This window comes from Myxocyprinus asiaticus, chromosome 38 (assembly GCF_019703515.2).
Source record: "Myxocyprinus asiaticus isolate MX2 ecotype Aquarium Trade chromosome 38, UBuf_Myxa_2, whole genome shotgun sequence".
In the NCBI taxonomy this organism is placed as follows: domain Eukaryota; kingdom Metazoa; phylum Chordata; class Actinopteri; order Cypriniformes; family Catostomidae; genus Myxocyprinus; species Myxocyprinus asiaticus.
Window position 1 is genome coordinate 1,448,968 of NC_059381.1, and position 16,332 is coordinate 1,465,299.

General features: G+C 39.8%; 1 protein-coding gene across 1 annotated transcript; it reads right to left on the minus strand.

Annotated features, from left to right (window-relative positions):
• Positions 1-13,361: 13,361 nt before the first annotated feature.
• On the minus strand, positions 13,362-14,320 carry LOC127428493 (WD repeat-containing protein 91-like). The gene is made up of 3 exons (XM_051676911.1): positions 14,198-14,320; positions 13,869-14,050; positions 13,362-13,614 (listed from the first exon to the last, which is right to left on the minus strand). The coding sequence occupies exons 1-3, from the start codon at positions 14,318-14,320 to the stop codon at positions 13,362-13,364; spliced, it is 558 nt and encodes a 185-aa protein (XP_051532871.1).
• Positions 14,321-16,332: the final 2,012 nt, after the last annotated feature.

The following is a 16,332-nucleotide window of genomic DNA, read 5'->3' on the forward strand; positions in this document are numbered from 1 at the left end:
AGCGAAAGACCTCTCAGGTAAAAGCAGAGGTGGTGGTGTACGTTTTATGATCAACAAATCCTGGTGTGATCAGAGGAATGTACATTCTATCAAGTCTTTCTGCTCTCCTGATCTGGAATTTCTTATGCTTCTGTGTCGACCATTCTGGCTACCGAGGGAATTCACAGCGATCATTATCACAGCTGTGTACATTTCCCCCACAAGCCGACACAGACCGGGCACTCAAGGAACTGTATGGGAGTGTAAGTGAGCAGGAAACCGCGCACCCTGAGGCTGCGTTCATTGTGACCGGGGACTTTAATAAAGCCAGTTTAAAATCAGTCGCACCAAAATACCACCAGCACATTAGTTTCAACACACGAGGGGACCGGGGTTTGGACCATTGCTACTCTCCCTTCCGGGATGGCTACAAATCCCTCCCCCGCCCACCATTTGGCAAATCAGACCACTCTTCCATTCTGCTTCTGCCCGCTTACAGGCAGAAATTGAAACAGGAAGCACCCACCCTCAGAATGATCCAGTGCTGGTCAGACCAATCAGATTCTACGCTACAAGACTGTTTTGATCACACGGACTGGGAGATGTTCCGGTCCGCCTCTGATGACGACATCGAGCTTTACGCTGATAGCGTAATGTGTTTCATCAGAACGTGCATAGAGGACGTGGTTCCGACCAGAACAATACGGATCTATCCGAATCAGAAGCCTTGGATTAATAGCGATGTTCGCGCAGCACTTAATGTGCGGACCTCCGCTTTTAATTCCGGGAACGCGAAGGAGCATAAACAAGTCAGTTATGCCCTCCGAAAAACTAATCAGAGCCGCAAAACGCCAGTACAGGAGCAAGATTGAAGGACAGTTTAACACCACCAACTCTAGAAGCATGTGGCAGGGAATTAACATCATCACGGACTTTAAAGGGAATAAAAACTCTGCCATGAACACCGCTGCCTCTCTCCCGGATGAGCTAAATACTTTTTAAGCTCGTTTCGAGGGAAATAACACCGCCCTCGTGGAGAGAGCTCTCGCGGCTGAAGCTACAGAGGTTAGTTCACTCTCCGTCTCTGTAGCGGATGTAACCCTATCCTTCTGACGGGTCAATATCCGCAAAGCCGCAGGCCCAGACGGCATTCCGGGCCTCGTCATCAGAGTGTGCGCAAACCAGCTGGCTGGTGTTTTTACGGACATTTTCAACCTTTCCCTCTCTTTGTGTGTGGTCCCCACATGCTTTAAAACATCCACCATTGTGCCTGTTCCAAAACAATCAAAAATAACTTGCTTAAATGACTGGCATCCTGTTGCTCTGATCCCCATCATCAGCAAATGCTTTGAGAGACTAATCAGAGATTACATCTGCTCTGTGCTGCCTCTCTCTCTTGACCCGCTGCAGTTTGCTTACCGCAACAACCGCTCCACTGATGATGCCATTGCATCTACAATACACACTGCTCTCTCCCACCTGGAAAAAAAGAACACTTATGTGAGAATGCTGTTTGTAGACTACAGCTCAGCATTCAATACCATAGTGCCCTCCAAGCTAGATGAGAAACTCCGGGCTCTGGGCTTAAACAGCTCGCTGTGCAGCTGGATCCTGGACTTCCTGTCAAGCAGACACCAGGTGGTTAGAATAGGCAGCAACATCTCCTCATCATTGACCCTCAACTCTGGAGCCCCACAGGGCTGTGTTCTCAGCCCACTCCTGTATTCCCTGTACACACATGACTGTGTGGCAACACATAGCTCCAATGCCATCATTAAGTTTGCTGATGACACGACGGTGGTAGGTCTGATCACTGACAATGATGAAGCAGTCTATAGAGAGGAGGTGTACACTCTGACACACTGGTGTCAGGAGCACAACCTCTCCCTCAACGTCAGTAAGACAAAGGAGCTTGTGGTGGACTTCAGAAGAAAAGACAGAGAACACAGTCCCATCACCAGCAATGGAGCACAAGTGGAGAGAGTCAGCAGCTTCAAGTTCCTGGGTGTCCACATCACTGAGGAACTCACATGGTCCATCCACACTGAAGTCGTTGTGAAGAAGGCTCTTCAGCGTCTCTTCTTCCTGAGACGGCTGAGGAAGTTTGGAATGAACCCCCACATCCTCACACGGTTCTACACCTGCACTGTAGAGAGCATCCTGACTGGCTGCATCTCCGCCTGGTACGGCAATAGCACCGCCCACAACCGCAAAGCGCTGCAAAGTGTGGTGCGAACTGCCAGACACATCATCGGAGGTGAGCTTCCCTCCCTCCAGGAAATATATACAAGGCGGTGTGTGAAAAAGGCTCGGAGGATCATCAGAGACTCCAGCCACCTGAGCCATGGGCTGTTCTCACTGCTACCATCGGGTAGGCGGTATCGCAGCATTAGGACCCGCACCAGCCGACTCCATGATAGCTTCTTCCCTCAAGCAATCAGACTTCTGAACTCTTGATCTCCCACGATCAAATACATCAGCACTGCACTTTATTACCCTTACTCATATCTCACACCAGACTGTCATAAATTATATTATTATATTATATTCTCTCTTAACGACTGACTATCAACCGACAGCCTGAATGTCAACAGTACAATACTGTACATTCTATATATAAAAAAGTATATATAGTATATATTTTTATTTTTTATTTTTATTGAATGTGTATCTATATAGTGCGTATTGTATACTGTACAGTGTATGTTATTATTTGTATATTGTTGAGTGTAATTATGTGTATATCAGATGCTTAAATTGTGCTGTGTTAATTTGATGTTATTGTAAATTGGTATATGTCTCATCACTGTCACGACTGCTATGTTGATCGGAACTGCACCCAAGAATTTCACACACCATTGCACTTGTGTATATGGCTGTGTGACAATAAAGTGATTTGATTTGATTGATTTGATCTTCAATTTTTGTTTTGTTATTTTCAAGTTTTACCTTAATCAAATTATTTCTAAATGATTTAGTGAGGGTTTTGTGTTTGGTAGTTCAGGGAACAGACACAGTCTCTACATGATATCTAGGTGATACAGTCTCTATGTGTTGTAGTTTATGTGACCTGTGTGACATCTTAAGGCAGCTAGCAGAAGTTCAGATTAACCAGTCTGTCTGCTTCCTGACCTAGGCCCCAGTGGAGTCCCTCTCTCTTTAGCAGGTCAAGTCTATCTCAAAAACACTTCCAATTGTCCATAAATCCTATTCTATTCTCCAGACACCACTCAGACATCCAGCCATTCAGTGGCAATAATCTACTGTAAACCTCGTCACCATGATGAGCAGCGAGGGGGCCAGAGGTTGTTCCTGAGCGGTGAGGGTTTAAGACAGATGTGAATCCCTCATGCAACTGTTTGTTGTTATGGTTGTTCTTGATAAGCAGTGCTTTGAGATCGATGCAATAATCCGTGTAACACCGAGGAGAAAAATGGGTGCACACTGTAAAATGCACGCAGTTTAATCATGATAAAAATAGAAAGCAGATGCACGTGGAAAATGCAAGCAGTTGAATCGTGATAAGAGAATAACGCGGTGGGAAAACACGATGCGTGCTGAAAAATGGCAGATGTTAAGGATTAAAGACTGAAAACGGATAGATAAGCGATGCTAAAAAAAAAGCTAGCAGGCTACAAACACAGACTCGAGCTAGGCGCCAGCAGCAACAGGTAAAATACACAGATGAAACAGTAGAAAAGTGGAAAAACCCGAAACACGCAGTAAAATGACAAAGGATAAAATGACGAACGTATGAGAATAAGCAATGCTAAGCAGGCTAGCAGGCTACAAACACTCGTGCAGCATGTGGTCAGCAACAGGAAGTCCAAAGTGTCTGCCAAAGCATAAATGTAAAATGCTACTTTAATAAACAAATTTAATAAATGAAAATTAACTATCAATTGTTATGAAGGTTTTATGTTAAAATCTGAACAATATGAATCTTTACTCAGCACAATGAAATATGGTCACTAACAGGTCATACACAAGATGTATGAGCTATTAAATGCAGGTCATTTTGCCAGCTCATGATATTATTAGACAGATAAGACTATTCACAACATAAAAACAACCTAATAAAGATATTAGTGCTTTAATCAAACACTTTGAGAAACACACACACACTAATGTATGTGCAAAAATTGGACAGTGTTCAATTTAACAAAGGAATAGATAAAAGCTTTGAAGCTCTAAAAAGCACACAAAGGCAGCATAAAAGTAATCCAGTGGTTTAATCCATGTCTTCAGAAGTGATATGATAGGTGTGGGTGAGAAATCAATATTTAAGTCCTTTTTTAATATATATTTCCACATTTACTTTCACATTCTTCATGCATATCGCCACCTACTGGGCAGGGAGAAGAAATAAGAGAAAAAAAGACTTAAATATTGATTTCTCACCCACACTTTTCATATCACTTCTGAAGACATGGATTAAACAACTGGATTACTTTTATGCTGCCTTTGTGTGCTTTTTGGAGCTTCAAAGTTCTGGCCACCATTCACTTGTATTGCATGGACCTACAGAACTTAAATATTCTTTTTAAAATCTTTGTGTTTAGCAGAAGAAAGAAAGTCATACACATCTGGGATGGCATGAGAATAAGTAAATGACAAGAGAATCTTCATTTTTGGGTAACTGTCCCTTTAATTGCACAAAATATTAACTACCCCTCTTTCTAATTCTTATTTTCTAATTGTCACTTTTCAGTTTTTCTGATATGAAATGTCAAAATGTTAGGTTTGATATCTAAACGCTCCATACAGCTTTCGATTTCATTTCTCCATGGACACTGAAGCCTACAGTGAGATCACCTGTGACTCACCTGAATGCTGGAATCTTCTGCAGATACACATTTACCTGAAGACACTTCACAGCATGAAGATCAGAAGACCAATGAGCTGTGAACACACACACATAAAACTATCAGTTTCTATCTGAAACACACACACACACACACACACAGTGCATTAAATTTGACTTCATTTTAGTGTATTTCTTCTAAACAAAATGATGATTTGCATGAAGTTTTAGTTAATGATGTTTCAGGCTGGCCTGTAGCTGTGATTATGGATGGAGAATGTCTAAACATCTGCTTATAAAGTCTCTGAACACAAGAATAAAGTTGGGATTTACAGTGTAGTACTGTTACGCTCTCTTGTGGCAGATGTGATAAATGCAGAGATGTGCCATTATACCAGATAAACTATTTAATTTTCAACAACTCTTTAAGGCCTTTAATGCTTTTATTTGGATGTGTAGCATGTTTGCATGCAAAATAATGTCAAAAATTATATATTTAAAGAAAAAAAAATTACTTTTGATATAAAACAGTTTGATAAGTATTTAGAAACATACTAAACATAAAACATATGATACTCTTTTTATAACATATATAACACTGAGTCAAACTGGATTGATTTCGATGGCCGTTTCGTGCTCCTCTTTCATGGGTTCATTCCAGAAATGTCTTGGACAAACTTCTCATCCGCCTGATAGAAATGAGGTGATGACATGATGATGGGTGCTCCTGAGAGGACAGACAGAGATCAAGATGTTAACAGACCATCACAGCGTCTGTTCTGTAACAGCCACACTCAAGCACACTCTTACCCACTTTACAAGCGCTGACATTCAGTAAACCGGAACACAGACAGTTACCGGCCGGCACACAGAACCCTGCGTTATCTGGTTTAAACCATAAGATTAGTGAAAGCCTCACTGGGGGAACTAAACGGAAAACAGGAATCCTTGAACGCTCACGTCAGACTCGTACAAGGCATACAGTGGCCTGTAAACACAAACACAACAGCTAAAATATTACAGAGCAAAAAACTGAAAATGACACATTAACATCAGAACTTGAAACTGAGTCAGTTTCAGGAATTGATTAAATATACATTGAGATATTATGTGTAAGTTACATTAACTATAGTGACAACAGTGAGTCTATTTCCTCCAAATGGCTGGGTTCAACTACAGTAACGCCTTCCAAAACGGTCAGAAATCTAGGGGTAACCATCGATAACCAACTCAGTTTCACAGACCACATCTCAAAGACAGCATGATCATGTAGATTTACACAATACAATATCAGGAAGATAAGACCCTTCCTCTCTGAACATGCCACACAACTTCTTGTTCAGTCACTTGTCATCTCTAGACTGGACTACTGTAATGCTCACATGTAACGGCCTCCCTGCATGTGCAGTTAGACCCCTGAAAAATAATCCAGAATGCAGCAGCACGTCTGGTCTTTAATGAACCAAAGAGAGCACATGTTACACCACTCCTTGTCTCTCTTCACTGGCTGCCGGTTGATGCATGAATCAAATTCAAGTCTCTGATGCTGGCATTCAGAACAGTCACTGGGTCTGCTCCAGCATACCTAAAATCATTTCTGCAGAGCAACCTTCCCAACTCCATCCGTGAAGCTGACTAACTTTCTGTCTTCAAAAAAATGGCTAAAAACACATCTGTTCCATGAGCACATAACCAGTCACAATTTTAATGTTTAAAAATTATTTTATTTCTTGAATACTACTCTTCTGATGCTAGTAAAATTTTGTAATACAGCACTTTTTCATACCACTGTCTCCTTAAGATGATTTGATTGTAATGTTTTCCTCTTTTGTAAGTCGCTTTGGATAAAAGCGTTTGCCAAATAAATAAATAAACGTAAATGTAAACATGGCAGTAAAAAACTAACTGTAAAAGACTATATTATGTCCAACAGAATTATAAAAAAAAAAAAAAAAAAATTTTTTTTTTTTTTTTTTTTTAACAGTCAGTTTGACCTACTTGAGATTTAACATCTTTGTTTTAGTCACAGTTTGATTTCATTATAACCTTGAGGAAGAAAGTGTGATTGCAGCGGTAAGTTTTGTTTCTAGACTGTGATGTGATGTTTTTGTATTGGGTAAAAACATTTGTTTTTAATATTTTTTATTCAACAACCATAGAGAGCAGCATGAAAACTAGCATATTGCTTATTGCACAGTAAATACACTGGGGGGGGGGGGTGACGTGAGTAGATATCTAAACATTCTTAAAACAAGTTAAATTAAAATTACTTGAGAAGTAGAATGATATACTATATTAAGTCTTTTTTTTTTTTTTTTTTTGAGAGAGAGAGAAATCTAACAAAACTGTGTGTGGTTTATGCTTAACCCTTTAAGCCCACCAGCGGGCCCACGAAAAATTGCACTGTACATATTATTGCAATCAGTAAAAACATCAAACTGATCAAATAGCCATGTGTCATGTTGTTGAAAAGCTCTCAAAGTGTAAAATACAACCAGCCTATTTGTTTTACTCACAGACAAAAATATAGCGAGAAATATCTAAGTGTATGTCTTTGACAATTATTTTGGTGTCACTTATAACTTCATAAAACATTAACAGAACATAAAATATCACATATTATTACTTAGAGGAGGTGATTATCTTTCAAAAGAGCCAACACACAAGGTAATGGGATGCATAGATCATTAGATAATCCACATGAAGCACAAAGTTACATATGGCCACCAGGAGATGGCGCCAAATACATGACAGACTCAATGATGACTCAGATGGCACAGAATGAAACTCATTCTTATTCTTATTTTTGCAATGCTATAACTTTTGATTGTTTTGTTGTATCAACACACATTTTTCTCAGTTACAGTTGATATGATTGAGAACAAAACAAAAGCAGTTTTTTGGAACCATCTTATTTACACTCAGAGATATATAATGTCAAATCAGAAAAATAAGAATAAAAGTACATTTTTGGCTCTTTTTTTTTTTTTTTTTGGCTGGATATCTTTAGTAGTTTTAAAAATTATTAATGTATTATAATCAAACAATGAAGACCAGTAACTAGTAGTTTTATGTCACATTTCATTTCATTCTGAATGTTTACTTGAATACTTGGTACTGCTGAATTTTTTTTAAAAGAGTTTTCTTTTTTTTAATTAAAATTTTGTATTGATTCCATACAACAACTTAAACATAACAGAAAATGTGGAATCAAATTATATAAAATTATAACCCTTCCCTCCAAACAATCCCCCAAGGGATTGGGCGCTCCAGCCAACTTCCATCCCCTAAGAATAACCCGTCTGCCAATCATAACACTGGCCAGGACCCAATTCTTTATGTACTTCTCCCCTATATTAATGACCGCCCCATCGCCTAAAACACAGAGTCTGGGGCAAAATGAAATTTGAGTGCCCAATACGTCACATAAAACTCAACCAAAATTCTTGGATCTTAACACCCAACCAAAAAACATGGGTTGTGTCCCCATCTTCTGATTGGCATCACCAGCAGGTGGGTGTGTCTTTAAAACTAAGCCTATACAATCTAGTGGGGGTCCAAGAGAATCGATGTAAAATCTTAAATTGCATAAGGTGCCCCTTTGCATCTCTAGATGCAGACTTGACATTTTTTAGAATCCTAGCCCACACTCCCTCCTCCAATACCAAGTTTCTTTCTCCCATAATCTCTTGATAGAAGTTAAAGCTCTGTCCCACAGACTCTGAATTAGCAGGAAGTAATACACTGATGCCTCATGGCCTTTTCCAAAAGCAGTAATCACCTCTCCCAGAGTATCTGCCGCATTAGGTGGGTGTGAGCTACTCTCAAAAATAGTACAGAGCGGGTGGCACAGCTGTAAATACCTAAAAAACTGAGATCTTGGAATCTCAAAGTGTTGAACCAAATTTTCAAAATATCTAAACACTCCACTCTCATACAGGTCACCGAGTGTAGCAACCCCCCTCACAATCCACTCTGTCCAGCAGAAAGGGGACCTTTCAACACATAATTTAGGGTTCAGCCATATGCTCGAGGCAACATTTAAATAAATGTCCGAATTAAACACTCTGGACATTTTTGTCCATATCGCGTGCAAATGCGAGATAACGGGGTGTAACTTAACTTCTCCAATTAGTTTAATAGAAAGGCTTTGCAATGGCGAAATAGCGGCAAGAAATTCCTGTTCAATACAAAACCAGGGAGGGGCCCTCTCAGGTGGAAGCGATCAATCAGCCTAATGCCTGAGACCAAACGCATAATAAAACAAAATCTTGGGTAGGCCTAGCCCACCTTTGTCAATCGGCCTATGTAACTTACTAAAATGTAATCTGGGATGTTTACCATTCCAAATGAAGGACTTCGCTATGCTATCAAATTGCTTGAAATAAGAGAGGGTGACATCTACAGGGAGAGATTGTAACAAGTAGTTAATTTTTGGAATACAATTCATTTTAATAACATTAACCTTCGCAATCATAGATAAATGTAATGAAGCCCACCTGCCCACATCGCTTGAAAACCTTTTAATTAAGGGGTCCAAAATAACTAACTAAATCAGACAAATTTGCTGCGAATAAAATACCCAAATACTTAATGCCAGTTCTGTAGCATAAGATCTAAAAAATTCAGTGGCAAAGCCATCTGGCCCCGGAGCCTTGCCTGTAGGCAAAGCCTTAATTACCTCGCCAAGCTCCTCCAAGATTATTTCAGAATCAAGATAATTTTTTTGCTCCATCGTCAGTTTATGGAGTTCTAATGGTTCCACAAAGTTTCTAATATCCTCATCAGTAGACAAAGACATGGAACTATAGAGATCAAGAAAGAATTCTTTAAAAGCATTATTAATATCAATGGCTGAGATAAATATTTCACCAACAGCAGATTTCACTGAGGGAATGGTAGAAAAAGACTCTCTCTGCTTTATATATCTAGCCAGAAGTTTTCCTTGCCCTGAATAGCCAAAACTCCACCTTCAGCGACAAAATAGTATTATATCTGTATTTCAATCGAGTCAATTCTCTGAGGCCAACAGACGACATTCGGCACTTCAGCTCTGCCCTGGCATTTTTAATATTCTCTTCCAACTCCACGAGTTCTCGTGCTTTGTATTTTTTGATGAATGAGGCATACTGTATGATCCGGCCCCTAAGAACCACCTTAAGTGCCTCCCTAGCCACACCCACAGAGGATAATGAGGACCAGTTGGTCTCCAAATAAACATTGATTTCAGCCTTCAAACGTTTGTTGGAAATCAGGATTTTGCAAAAGGGATACATTAAAGTGCCAACTACGTGATTTCTGTGGCAACACCTCTAAACTCACCAGGGTGTGATCTGAGACTAAAATGTTTCCAATTGAGCAATCAACAACAGATGAAATGAAGAACTTAGATATATATAAAAAAAATCTATTCTAGAATAAATCTTATGGACTGATGAAAAATGTTTATAGTCCCTACCAGATGGGTTTAAAAGTCTCCAAATATCTGTAACATCAAGATTTTTACACATCCTGTGAAGCGTCAATGTTGCTCTAGGTAGCTTACACACCTTTTCTTCACTATGATCAAGGACTGAGTCCATCAATAGATTAAAGTCTCCTCCCAATATTATATCATGAGGGGTGCCAGCGGCTTGCAACATCTCTTCAAGATCAATAAAAAAGCCCTGATCAGCGTTAGGTGCGTAAATATTAGCCAAAATCAACATTTGCCCCTGAATTTCTGCTAAAACAATAATGACTCTTCCTAATTTATCATTAATCTGTTTGAGACATTTGAATTGTAGATGTTTACTTATCAGTGTAATGACTCCCCTGCTCTTACTTGAGCCAGCACTAAAGAAAACATGTCCACCCCATATCTTCCCAAATTTTTCAGCTTCCTGCGGGGAGAGATGCGTTTCTTGGAGAAATCATATTTCTTACGTTTAAGAAAAGAAAATTTCTTACATCTTTTTATGGGGTGCCCCAACCCATTCACATTCCACGTGGAGAGAGATAATCCACTTTTATTAACATTTGACATTTTGACATGTTAGAAATAACAGATTGTGTCAAAAATAAAATTATAAAGACCACATTCCCCATTAGTGCAACAATCAAACCCCGAACTTCCCCCTGAACCAAACAAACAGACAAAAGCAAAACGTGTGCATTAACCCCGTGCACAACAGCATCCATCCCTCTAAATTCAAAACAGCCCATGTACGCCTACGAGAGTCTCTGCGACAACTTTGCCGTTGGATTGCTCAAGTCCGGTGTTTCTATACAAATTTTGTCAGACAGAATTACATAACAGAAAATAATCTATAAAACAAACCCCAGCCAATAGGCAAAATAAACACAAAGAACATGTAGATTCATTCACAAACTGTATCGAAGGTGTGTTCCTCCACACAACAAGCTCCAGCCTCTAGCGGAACCAGCACAAAAATAAAAAAATCCATTCAGTTTCCTTGGACAGTGAAATTAATGTTCAATGAGCCGGCTGTTCATGAGTTCAGCAGATTACTTAATCCTTCCAATGTCCTGCAAAAAATACTCCACAAAACAAACTCCAGCCAATAGGATGCGTAAGCACAAAGAATGAGCAGATTCATCCACAACTGTCCCGAAGGAGTGTTATTCCACAAAAGCTCCAGCCGTTAGGCAGAACCAGCACAAAAAGAAACAAGCAAGGCACCCTGCTTCATCAGACAGTGAAGTGTATGTTCAGCGAGACAAGATCACTTGGGGGCCACGTAAGAAACACACCATGACTTCCTCAGTCCATTGATTTTATGAAAGACTTCGCTTGTTGTGGGCATGCAAATAATTTGCGGCCATCCTTAGTATCTATTCTCAATTTGGCCGGAAACATCAGTGCAAAAGCAATCCTCTGTCTATGCAAGAGTTTCTTTAAGGAGTGTTATTCCACAAAACAAACTCCAGCCGCTAGGCGGAACCAACACAAAAAGAAACAAAATGGCGCCCAGCTTCCTCAGACAGTCAAGTGTATGCTCAGTGAGTCAAGCTCACTTGGGGGCCACGTAAGAAACACCAAATGGCTTACTCACCCCATTGTCTCTATGAAAGACAATGCTTGTTGTGGGCATGTTAATATTTTGCGGCCATCCTTAGTGTCTATTCTCAGTTTGGCTGGAAACATCAGTGCAAAAGTGATCTTCCGTTTATGTAAGAGTTTCTTGCATTCCTTGAATCGATCACGTTTCTCTCGTTGAATTTGCAAAGTCTGGGAACAAGAAGATGCTGTGGTTTTTCCAAAAAAGCCTTCCTTTACTCCTTACCTCACGTGATCATGATCTTTATTGGATGATCTCAGAAATTTGTCCAGAATTGATCAGGGCCTGTCTCCCTCAGCGGATCTGCGAGCCGGAACTCTGTGGGCTCGCTCGATTTCCAGTTTATGGCCTGTTATGTTGAGCAGACTTGGAAAGAGCTCGTCTAGGAATTTCACCATATCTCATCCTTCCTCATGCTCAGGAATTCCAACAATTTGGACATTGTTTTGCCATTTACGATTTCCCAAACGCGTTCCAAGTCTATCATTGTCGCTAGCGGATAAGCAGCTAATTCCCTCTCCAATGACTCCAGATAATCTATCCTTCTCTCAAAATCCCTGATTCTTGTAACCAACTCAGAGAATTTCACCTCCATTGCTGTAATTGAACGACGTATTACAGCAAGATCCTCCAGATCCGCTATGACTTTCGCCAGCATTGCAGACATGCTCGACAGTTGCCGCTGAATTTCTCCCACCGCACCGTCCAAACCGAGTCCCTGGTCTGTGGCCCTGTCTGAGGTATCAGCTTGAGCACGTAAGTGTCTTTTAATATCTCCAGAGGATTTTGAATTCTTTTACATGTTGACTTCTTAGAACATTTATGTAGCAGGGTGTATCAAATATCACCGGTTTATGATACAAAAATAATTAAATACTAGCAAAGTGCGCAGAGCTCGCTGTTCACACGTCCGACCCCCGCATGGCGCCACGCCACCCTCCCAAAAAATACATTTTCATTCTCAGGGGACTAATGCGGTAAAATCAAGATTAAATAATAGTTATAAAAAACAAATTCGAGTTATTCCATCGTGATCATTGCTTTCATATTACATCTAAACTAACAGTGTGAAATGATTCAGCTTCAGTGAAGAATCTCAAGCCTGGAAGAGGTATTAGGGAGGTCAGCAGGGGGTGCTCACCCTGTGGTCTGTGTGGGTCCTAACACACCAGTATAGTGACGGACTATACTTTCTATCATATTCTACTATTTCTTTTTATTCTATTTAATTTAATTCAATTTTTTCTATTCTATCCTATTCTGTTATATTTTATTCTATACTATTCTATTTTATTATATCATATTCTATTCTATTGTATTTCTTTTATTCTATTTAAGTTATATTTTATCTATTCTATTTTATTCAATAAAGTCAAAATATTGAGTGTACTTTCCAAGTAACTACTGAGTGTAATCAAATAACTGAGCTTTAGAATCTCTTTCTGTATCTACACCTTTAAACAGCTGAATGGACAAACATAAAACCTACTGCCTTCCATCCCATAATAGAAAAGCAGTTACAGTAAACATATATGGTGTCTGGGTAACAGCAGTGTTTGGATATGCATGCACTGGAAGAGCACACTGAGGAAGTTGTGTAGAGACACGAGGAAGGTGTCGGCCCACTGACGGGAGAAGTACGGCAAGAAATTGGGATTCTGCTCTGGCACGGGAACAAACGGCAGCACGAACCAATCATGCCACTCCACCTGACCCTGAAGCTCCAGAGCCTGTTTCTGGAAAAACTCCTGTGTCTTCTCTGGATTCTTCCTCTGAACATGAGACACAAGAAATGCAACACATGTTCTGCCCACCATTTAACAAATCAGAGAGACACCCCATGACATCATTCATAGATATCACACAAACTTTTCCACTTTGAAAACTTTGCATGGTTTATTTGCAATTGTTGTACTTATATTTAAATGTGCATGATTGTTATTGTGAAAATAATGGTTCTAAAAATCTGCAAAATAAAATTTATTATTTATTTACTTAAAATATGACCTGGACATGTTCTTGACAGGTAATCAGTGTGTATGATGTAAAGTCTGTACAGACTGGTCCACAGTTTGTTGACGGTTGGTCTGTAAATGTCCTCTAGTCTGGAGAACAGTCTGCCTTCCAGATAACCCCAGTAATCCTTCAGTCCTGTCAGATCATAATTCTGAATTAACTGCTGAAGCTGATCAATGATTTTATCAACCTGTAATATTTTAATGTGCATGATCTTTTAGTATATTATGCATAAAGTAATATATTTATTAATTACTTCTATAGGTGAGCTCAGGATAAGGCATGGAAATAAAATAATCGAGCATACATGAGGTGGAGAATATACACATATACATACTCTGAAGCCCTTCTTCTTGTCCACTTTGATTTCTGAGTCCAGATGTTTAAGTGTGCTGGTGAAACCTCGATAGATCAGATATTCTCGCACCAGATCATTTGTTCTCTCCACCGATGAAGCCATTTCACAAACGATTCCTAAAGCACATGAACACAGACAATAAGCAATGCATGTAAATATGGACAACATGGTAACATTTTAACATGCATGATTATTTTTGCATCATGCAATTAAAAATGTGTGTCTTTAAAATGCATTTCATATTAAAACAGTAAATGTCAATGGTACATTCTCACTCAAATGTCTGATGGGAATTACTCTATTTAGTTCCTGTTATGATTTATTTATTAGCATCAATCTGTCAATCCGCGCATCTTATCACATGGCTCATTGAGCGCGTTACCGCGGAGAATAGGGTGAGCCTCCACATGCACGACGTCTCCATGGTAACGTGCTCAACAAGCCACAAAGCATCCATGCACAACTCAGCACGTGCCCCACCGAGAGCAAGAACCACATTATAGTGATGACGAGGAGGTTACCCCATGTGACTCTACCCTCCCTAGCAACCGGGCCAATTTGGTTGCTTAGGAGACCTGGCTGGAGTCACTCAGCACGCCCTGGATTCGATCTTGTGACTCCAGGTGTGGTAGTCAGCGTCTTTACTTGCTGAGCTACCCAGGCCCCCCAATTTGTGCTTTTTTTTTTAAAGGAGGGATGAGTCGAAATTAATTTTTGTGGTAAATCAACATTATGCCACAAATGGTGTTGATTGAGCTTAACTTGTATTTAACCCGGAATATTCCTTTAAGAAAAGAAAATTAATAGGAAAAATATAGCTGCAAGCAGCCATTACGGGGATAAGCACCAGCATGGCAACCACTGCACAACACAACCCAGAGATCTCACAGATCATGCACAGACCACGGCACCCCAGGACGGATGTGAACCCATGACTTTCTATTCTAGAGTACAGTGTGCTATCCACTACACTTCACAGCCACGGAGTTGCCAGTCAACAAAGGGACATATCAAGCTTAGAGGAATCACAGCCGAGCACAGCTGTTACCATAATCAACTTTATATTCATGTAACTTTTCAACAAAGGGGAAAATAAAAAATTGCATGGGGAAAAGCGCAGCAACCACTCATTAAACAGAATTCAAAATCTCCAATATGGCAAGCATTACACCGTAGTAAGCACTAGGGCTGGGCGATATGACGATATATACTGTATCGTGGCGATGATATAAAGTGTCAGTCGACAGAGATTTTGCTATACAGTGTATTTCGTGATATGTAAATATCCATGTGCGCAGCGTGACCGTATCTCTCAGAGGGCACGCGTCATGTGAAACTGAAACCATGCTTGAGCGGGGAATAAATTTGCCTGTTATTTGCCCATGCTGGTTTAACGCCAGATTCACTAAGAGGAATTATGCAGATCAGGCAACGGCGCAATCGCACCCACAAAACTAATGGCTGATTCTTTGCAATTCTGATTTTGCAGGCCGGTTCTGAGCGCTCTACAGCGGAGGATGCAGAAGTCCACCGTGATCTGACTGACACACTCTGCCGGGACAGTGTCACTGTGTTCCAGACACCTGGATCATCTCTTTAACATGCCGAGGTGCGCTTGACTACACTGCACATCTGTACATCTCCATCGTTTGATTAATTTTTTCTGATGTGATCAAAGGAAAGTTAAGTTATTAAAACAGGTGCGACATCTGGTTCATAAAAACTGACACAGATTAGAAAAATGTAATCTGTAAACTGTCGTGCGACGATAATCACTTGTGGTTATATAAACAATCTGTTTTAACACTTTAAAATGAAGCACGCTAAAGAATATTGTGAAAGCCAAAAGATGCGCTCCACATCAATTCCGTATTTTTTTAATCTGCAAGACGTGTTATTTTCGTTGTGTATTTTCTACTAAAATTGTAATATTTTCTTTGTTGCTTTGGTTTGAAAAGATCTTCAGTTTCTTGAGAAAAGTTAATAATAAAACTGGTCAACAGGAAAAATGTGAAATTGAGTATTATGGTAAGGTTGATTTAAAACTGAGTGTTTATTTTACTTTTTAACATTGTCAAGTTTTAAATAAAGATACAATTATGTAAAAGGAAGTA

What these genes read in the sequence shown, in the direction of transcription:
- LOC127428493 (XM_051676911.1), bottom strand. Translation starts at nt 14,320, where the DNA reads ATGGCTTCATCGGTGGAGAGAACAAATGATCTGGTGCGAGAATATCTG. An exon ending in ACAAGAAGAAGGGCTTCAGA is followed by an intron (nt 14,051 to 14,197) that starts GTATGTATATGT and finishes AAAATATTACAG; the next exon opens with GTTGATAAAATCATTGATCA. An exon ending in ATCATACACACTGATTACCT is followed by an intron (nt 13,615 to 13,868) that starts GTCAAGAACATG and finishes TCATGTTCAGAG; the next exon opens with GAAGAATCCAGAGAAGACAC.